This window comes from Vitis riparia, chromosome 1, assembly GCF_004353265.1.
Source record: "Vitis riparia cultivar Riparia Gloire de Montpellier isolate 1030 chromosome 1, EGFV_Vit.rip_1.0, whole genome shotgun sequence".
Classification (NCBI taxonomy): domain Eukaryota; kingdom Viridiplantae; phylum Streptophyta; class Magnoliopsida; order Vitales; family Vitaceae; genus Vitis; species Vitis riparia.
This window is the reverse complement of record NC_048431.1, coordinates 21,719,011-21,726,897: the sequence shown is the minus strand read 5'-3', so window position 1 is coordinate 21,726,897 and position 7,887 is coordinate 21,719,011. Positions and strand designations below refer to the sequence as shown.

At 30.6% G+C, this 7,887-nt stretch overlaps 2 protein-coding genes across 2 annotated transcripts; both read right to left on the bottom strand.

Moving 5' to 3' along the window:
• Nucleotides 1–2,295: 2,295 nt before the first annotated feature.
• LOC117925294 (probable calcium-binding protein CML31) lies at nt 2,296–2,889 on the bottom strand. The gene has a single exon (XM_034844279.1). The coding sequence runs from the start codon at nt 2,887–2,889 to the stop codon at nt 2,467–2,469; it is 423 nt and encodes a 140-aa protein (XP_034700170.1). The 3' UTR covers nt 2,296–2,466.
• A 2,467-nt stretch (nt 2,890–5,356) lies between these two features.
• Nucleotides 5,357–5,955, bottom strand: LOC117924350 (probable calcium-binding protein CML31). The gene has a single exon (XM_034842967.1). It carries the CDS (start codon nt 5,902–5,904, stop codon nt 5,482–5,484), a length of 423 nt encoding a protein of 140 aa, XP_034698858.1. The 5' UTR covers nt 5,905–5,955; the 3' UTR covers nt 5,357–5,481.
• Between the last annotated feature and the right edge of the window lie 1,932 nt (nt 5,956–7,887).

The window sequence follows — 7,887 nt, the reverse complement described above, 5'->3', positions numbered from 1 at the left end:
AGTAAGATGTGAAGATGTGAAGATGTGAGGATGAACACTTTGTGTGTGCACATATATATAGCTGTTGTGGGGACGCGTAAAAGGAGTAGATGGAGCTGTTGGGTATAGAGATTTTGAGAGTGAAGAATCGAGACTTTTCTAGGAAGTTCTGGAGAATGAAGCGAAGCGAGTGCTGGAGACGTCACGGAATGCGTATGTTCTAGATTATTGACTGTACAACGGTCAAAACCGCTTCGTAGACGAATACTTTGTTCTTACCTTTTGCTTTTTCAATCCACTTGGACATGTGGTGGGAATGATGCGACAAACGAGAAACATGTTTACAAAATTAAAACATAAAAAATAGTGGTCTTCTGTAGAACAACAAGCTAACGTCAGAACTAGTTTCAAAGTTCAAACAACCTATCTACTTCTACACACTGCCACTTGCTCCGCAGCATGGATGAATGACACAACTTCTAAACTTTTTCCCAATTACATTTATTTTTAATATATTATCAAATATTTTTTTTACATAAGATGGAAAAATAATTTCTTTATCATAATTAACACATTAGAAAATTTTAAAAATATTTGATAACTTAATTTAATAATTTAATCACTTAATTTAAATTATTAAACATATTAAAGTTCCATTTTTTTTAATGGATAGAATTTTCAAACATCAACATGCTAACTTTTAATCAACCCTCTAACTTTTAACTTGATTTATGGATGTACTAAAAAAAAAGTAGAAAGAGTTGCGCATTTTTTTAAAAAAATACAATATAGGAAGTTAATTTTTATTTAATTAAAAATTTTAAAATATCGATATAATTTCAAAATATAAAATTCAATTACACTAATAATATTTCTACTTATTTATTTTAAAAGTCACCCGTCATGCATACACAACATCCTCGTTGTATTCCATAATGCTTTGATATCATTTGTAATGGTTCGCTCTCAATCGTGTAGATATTATCCGCTTTGAACTTAAAGGGGTCCTCACAATTTTAAAATGTGTTTACAGTATTACGATGAGTTCATACTTAACTTTCTCTCCTATTTGATGTAGGATGTCATATAAAGTCTTAGGTAGTGTTCAATTTTTTTACTTAATTCTAAATAGAATTTAAAGCTAAAAGGTGTTTAATAGTGTTAAGTATTAAATTGTTTGTTTTTTAATTATTTCTATTAAGCATTAAAAAGTAAAAAAAATAAAAAATTTACTTTAATTATGGTAATTCACATTTAGCATTCAAAAAAAGTTAAATATTTTAACTTTTTCATTTCAATAAAAAAAATTAGAAATAAATAATAAGTTAACAAAATTATATAAAATCCAAAAACAAATTATTTTCAACAAAAATTTTAAAAAAAAAAATATCACCTTAGTCTTTAGTTATGAATTCTTTTGCTTAATTTTATTATCTAAATAATTTTGAAAGCCTAATTCATTTTATTATTATTATTATTATTTTAAGCTTAATTTTTTTAAATTAATACTTTTATTAATTTTCTTTCAATGCTAGGTCATTTTATTTTTATATATTTTAAAATTTTATTTTGTGAAGTGATTATATGTTCTATAAATTATTTGAATTATATATATCTATATATATATATATATATATATATTATATTTACTTTAAATGGAAGAATAGATATCATATTCTCCATATAATTTCATCTCTTATAATTTTATTTTATCAACATTTTTATTTATTTTTACTTATTCATTCTTTCAAATAAGTTAAGTTGATTCATTCAAATTGAGTAATTAAAAATATTTGAAAAATATTTTTAACTTGTTTTAATCATTTTTTTTTTTAAAATTTATATTTAGTATTTTATTTTTAATCATTTTATATGTTTATATCATTATTTGTTAAAAACACAAATGTAACAATAAAAAACAACTAAAAGATGGTTTTTGAAAACATCTTGATTTTTGTTCGAACAAAAAACAGAAAATACTTTTTAATTGCTTTTCTATATTTTTTATTCTAGAGCACAGAAAACTATTATTAAAAATAGTTCCAAACCCTAGAGTTTTAGCTGTTCTAACCATGGAAAGGATAACTTTCTAATTTAAATTGATTTTAATTAATGCTCATGCTATATTAAGATTATAATTATTTTGTTATATATTTATTACAAAAAAATTGACCATCCTAGAAATTAAATTTTACTCCTCTTTACTTTGTAAGTAATTTACTTTTAACATTCACATGAAGTTCCATCTGTACTGGATGGAAAGCCAGCTGACCTTTCATATGACTTATAAAATTTGGTTCACAGTTCCAAACATCCTCTTAAAGATTGCCCCCAAACAATCATTCATTCACAAAACATAAACATTATTGACTCAAAAACAAAGAAAAAATCATATATAATCCTATGTATAGAAAGAATCTTGAATACAAGTCACTCTTTATAAATCTAAAAGGAATATAAAATTCACGTGGAAGGTATCAAACAATATTAAAGCATCATGAGCTTGAACTCATCAAAGCTCAGAACCCCATCCCCATTTACATCAAACTGCCGGATCATAACACTGCAGTCTTCCACACTTCTCGACTCCCCCAATCTACTCAGCATCCTCTTCAAGCTCTTTGGAGTAATACACTCACTCCCTTCCGTCTCATACATCCTAAAAGCCTCTCTCAACGCCTCCATCTTTCTCTCTTCGCCCTCTCTCTCCATCCACCCCACAAATTCCTCCAACCCCACCAACCCATCCCCGTCTGAGTCCATCGACTCCACCACCTCCTGCGCCTCCTCCATCAGCAGCACCTCCCCTATCGTCTCCACACAGCGTCGAAGCTCCGAAGGAGAGGGTTTCCCATCTCCATCTTCATCAAAGCGCTTCAATATGCGTTCATATATGCTGCAGTTAATCATGGCTGCTTATCGCAAGAAATTGGATTCTTGGAGTGTTGTGAATAACAATTGTGAGTCTATATATATATATAGCTTTATGAGATGCGTAAAAGGATTGGAACTTGGAAGTCTTGAAGTTGAAGATGAGAAGAAGAAAGTATTGATCATGTTGTCAGGGAGTGCGTAATTGATGGATTTTTTGGAGGAAGAAAGTGAGAAGCTGCCTGGATTAAATTGAGATAGAATTACATCTACGACGGTCAAAACACTCAACCGCCACAGAAAGCTAGTTAGTCTTTTTGGTCTCCTTCTCCCTTCTATCTGCCTAAGACACGAGGTGGAAAAGATTTATCATGTGTGGACTTTTTTATATTAGTAAATTAAATGTGCCTTTTTTATTACCATTTTGAGATATTTACACCCATGGAAAAAAAATATATATTTTTGGACCGGAACAGACCCTTGATTTGTTTAATAATTGGATAGGTTTTATAAAATTTTACGTGATATTTTATATAAAATAAGAATACTTTTTTAATGTTAATATTCACAAAAATAAATCTCATCCAACTTTCTTGATTATATGGGAAGGGGTTAGGTGCATATTTTTTTTGATCTTTTTCTTTTGCTATTGTAATTTACCAAATAAGTTTGTACTCAACTTCGACCGAGGGTTTACAATATAAGTTCTGCATGTCTCGACTTCTCGAAATGGTTATAAAAGGTTAGAGAGTCTCCAATTTTTCCATATGAAGGATCCCATTTATGTCTTTGCAATATGACATTAGAATAAGCTCCTCAAGCATCTTTAACTATCTCTAAGTTCTGCCAAGCAAATCCAAGTTGTTTCAACTCCTCCAAGCATCTCAATGATGCTCCAAATACCTCTGCGTACTTCAAAAGCTGCTCAAAGTACCTCCCTGCGCTTCAACTATGTTTGGTTTTCAAAAAAAAACCAAGAACAGAAGAAAAAAAATAATTGAGAAAATTGTTGTCTCATATTTAATTTCACAATGAAAAATACGAAAATAAAAATTATAATTAGTTAAATATTTATGAATTTTAAAACTATTTAATCTTTGTATAATGTAGGAAAATAGGTCAAATAAATTTGAAGAAACATATAAAAAAATTTATTGACTTTAAATCTATTTTTATTGTTCTTTAATTTTTATTCCCTTCTATTTTTTCTTTCTATTTTCTTTCTCTCATATTTTCCTTCAAATATTTTAAGAACCAAACAAAACAAAACCTTCAAGATTATAGATAATAGCAAAATAATAGATACCTCCAATGGAACCTTTGTATTAGTTGTGATGTATTGCCACAATGCTTTCCTCAACTGTCAACAAGCTCTACTCTTTTGGAAGTCTTTTTCATTTGATTAAATATTTTTTCCAAAGAAGAATTTCTAATTTTGAGTGATGTATTGGGCCATTTAGTTATTGGTTTCCCTTTTAGGTGCAAGTTGTTCTACTCATAAAAGACAATTCATCTTTCCAAACTTGTAAGGGTCAATGAACCCAAAAGGGTACATGAATTGTCACAATCCACTCTCAATAAATATAATTATTTTTAAGTCACAATTATTTTTGTTTGAAAATTGTTTAGGGGTGTTTTATACAAGGTTTTATGAGATTTTTTTATCTCTATTGTAGTGATGAGATTTATATTGCATTCTCCTGTAGGGAGATTCATTTAGATTAATCATCTAAAAAATTTGATCCAAGTTTAGCTTATTAATTATTATTTAAGGATAATGGTAAAATATATGACAAGGTGTGAACACGAATTAATCCACAAAAGACATTAGATTATTTGATGATTGGTTCTTTCTCCACCCCTACTTTTACCATCACAAAAGGTAATTTCTTTTTTGGCATTATGGTTTAGGATCAATCAATATTCTAATTGTAATAATCCACACTTAATCATATAGATATCGTCCTCTTTGAGCCTTAACTTTAATACCATTTGTAATGATTTGTACCAAATCATGTAAATATTATCCGCTTTTGGTCAAAAGCGGATAATATTTATATAATTGCGAGCAAATCATTACAAAGAGCTGATCTTCGGCCTCAGTATGAGGGTTCGTTTGATCTTATAAGAGTGTTTATTTGTTTAGCCCCGTAATTTCTTAGAATATAATAAGGATGTTGTGTCTACATGAAAAGTGTTTTTGACATTCCACATCGCATTGGGGGAAAGTTCCGATGTTATATAACTATGGATTTCTTTTAACTCTATAAACACGTTTTAAAGTTGTAAGGGTCCTTTGGACCCAAAATGGATAATATCTATGTGGTTGAGCGGGGATTGTTAGCCTAATTCATCTCAAATCATAAATAATATATCATATTGTTGACCGAAAAGAAAGCCTTTAGAGCACGATCCCTTGAAGTAAGAAAATCCAGAATAGAGCAAGGTACGTTCTCCAATCACCCTTCATAGAGAGCCTCCCTAGCAAGCATAGAGACTCGTTAACTTCGCAAAAAATGAATAAATGGGCATCGTATTCTATTTGTAGAAAGAATCTTGGTTTACAATATACTTTTGTTGAACTTATAAAGAATATCATATTCACTTTCAGACTCGGGAAGCATCGATCGATCACAGCATCATGAGCTTGAATTCATCAAAGCTAAGAACGCCATCGCCGTTTACATCAAACTGTCTGATCATGACACTGCAGTCTTCCACACTTCTCGACTCCCCCAATCTACTCAGCATCCTCTTCAAGCTCTTTGGAGTAATACACTCACTCCCTTCCATCTCATACATCCTAAAAGCCTCTCTCAACTCCTCCATCTTTCTCTCTTCACCCTCCCTCTCCATCCACCCCACAAATTCCTCCAATCCCAGCAGCCCATCTCCGTCCGAGTCCACCGACTCCACCACCTCCTGCGCCTCCTCCATGAGCAGCTCCTCCCCTATCGTCCCCACGCAGCGTCGAAGCTCCGAAGGAGAGAGTTTGCCGTCACCATCTTCATCAAAACGCTTGAATATGCGTTCATATATGTTGCAGTTAATCATAGCTGCGCGACACAAGAATCAGAAGGACAGTGGGAATGGGATTGATAACACTTTGCAATAAGATGAGAACATGCGAACAACAATCTGTGAGTGATAGGATATATACAGCTTTTGATGGGACGCGTAAATGGACTGGAGCCTCGAGTATGAGAAGAATGGCGTGTTTGGTGTGATGGAGTGTTTGACAGGTTTATGGAGGAAGAAAGTCAGAAGTTGCGAGGTTCTGAGATGGAAATGCATTAATCTATCACGGTCACGGTCAAAAAGACTGTAGTTCATTTTGCCTTTTTTTTTTTTACTCCTCTTCCCTTATTCCATGTACAGGTCCTGTAGTTCAATGTTGGAAAATAATGATAATTAATAACCTTCAATTCATCATTAATATTAATAGAAAAATTTCAAAGTGAGCGTTGGCCTAATAGGGGTTCCCCGCAAGAATTCAAATGAGATACTACTTCTCGGTAGCTTCATAATCAAGCAAGCTAGCCTAATTGGCAGGCACAGTCAAACAAGATTTTCCTTCGTTTTCTATGATATATTGCATCATTTGTAATATTCTGATGGATTCTAGAATAATCATATGATCAACCTTTCCATTCCGTAATCTCATGGATATATAGCTCCACATGTGATGTATGGATAGAAGGATCCTCTACTTCTGAGTTGGTTTCAGGCCGCCTAGCTAATTGGCTCCTTGGTCATGATTAGCACCAGATGTACCCACAGGTCCCGGGATGGTATGAGACCCATGCTTTTCTAGAAATATATATTTGACTAGACATAAACCCCATAGAACACGATACGTAAAGGCATGTAGAAAAGTTATAAGCCGGTTAATAGGAATCCAAACCTGATAATATATTAAAAGTCAAAATCAATTATAAAATATATGGAGTGATGATTGGATTAATTGGACTTCGAAGGCACGGGATCCGGCCTGATAATATGTTAAAAGTGGGTTTTCCTGCTCCTCCTGTGGAGGCTGATCAATTTAGTGTCTCATGGGGAGACCAGCTAGCAGGTCAAGTTGGGTCCTTCATCCTACGTTGATCCGTTTGATGATTGGTTCCTGTCTCAAGCCAGTTTTTAAAATAGGAGAATTGTGTTTTGGCCAACTGGACTCAAAAATTGACCAAAAATTCATATATCATATATATTTAAGTCCAATACTTAAATAAAGTGTAAAAATTAAGTTGAAGGATATTATTTTTTTATTAATTTCTAAAATATCTTTAACCTTCACATAGGAACATAGTGAGTATAAATTTCAATTTTTTTTTTTAATGTTTTTGCCCATTTTCTATTCCTAATTAAGTATTACTCATTTCTACATTTTTTTTCTTTTTTAAAGATATTGAATCTTTTTACTCTTATTATAAGTAATGATAAAAAAATTTCATATAAAATTTAATGGATAATCAATGAATGAAATTTAATTTTTTTTTATTATTTTCATATAAAAAATAGTATTAAACAAGGTTTTCAATTTTTATTTTTAAAAATAATTTTCAATTTTTAATTAAATTTTTTTCAAAAAGAAAATAAAAAAATATAAATCACATTACCATTTTTAGAAAGTATTTTTTAAAATAGTTTTTTAACGTAAATTTTCTTTATTTATAATTTAAAATAGAAAATAATGATAATTTTCAATTATTTTTATATAAAAAAAGTTTTAAAAAATAATGAAAAATCCAAATGGTTAAAATAAAATTATTATAATTGCATGAATAGTAATGCAATAAAGACCAAAAAAACTTATGTAAAAGGTTAATAAATATTTTGATATTTTATATTCTTTCTATCAATTATGTAAGTTATAGGAACTAAATTTTAATTTTTTGCCCAATTGGCCCAAAACACAATTGTTCTTTTAAAATTACTGTCATCATAAGGAAAAGATAATGTGGTTGATTATCATTATGGCATGTTGGCTCATTAGACTCATTAACTTTGCAAAAATAAATGAATATATTCCTCTAG

Coding starts and splice junctions, on each gene's coding strand:
- LOC117925294 (XM_034844279.1), bottom strand. CDS start 2,889: ATGATTAACTGCAGCATATATGAACGCATATTGAAGCGCTTTGATGAA.
- LOC117924350 (XM_034842967.1), bottom strand. CDS start 5,904: ATGATTAACTGCAACATATATGAACGCATATTCAAGCGTTTTGATGAA.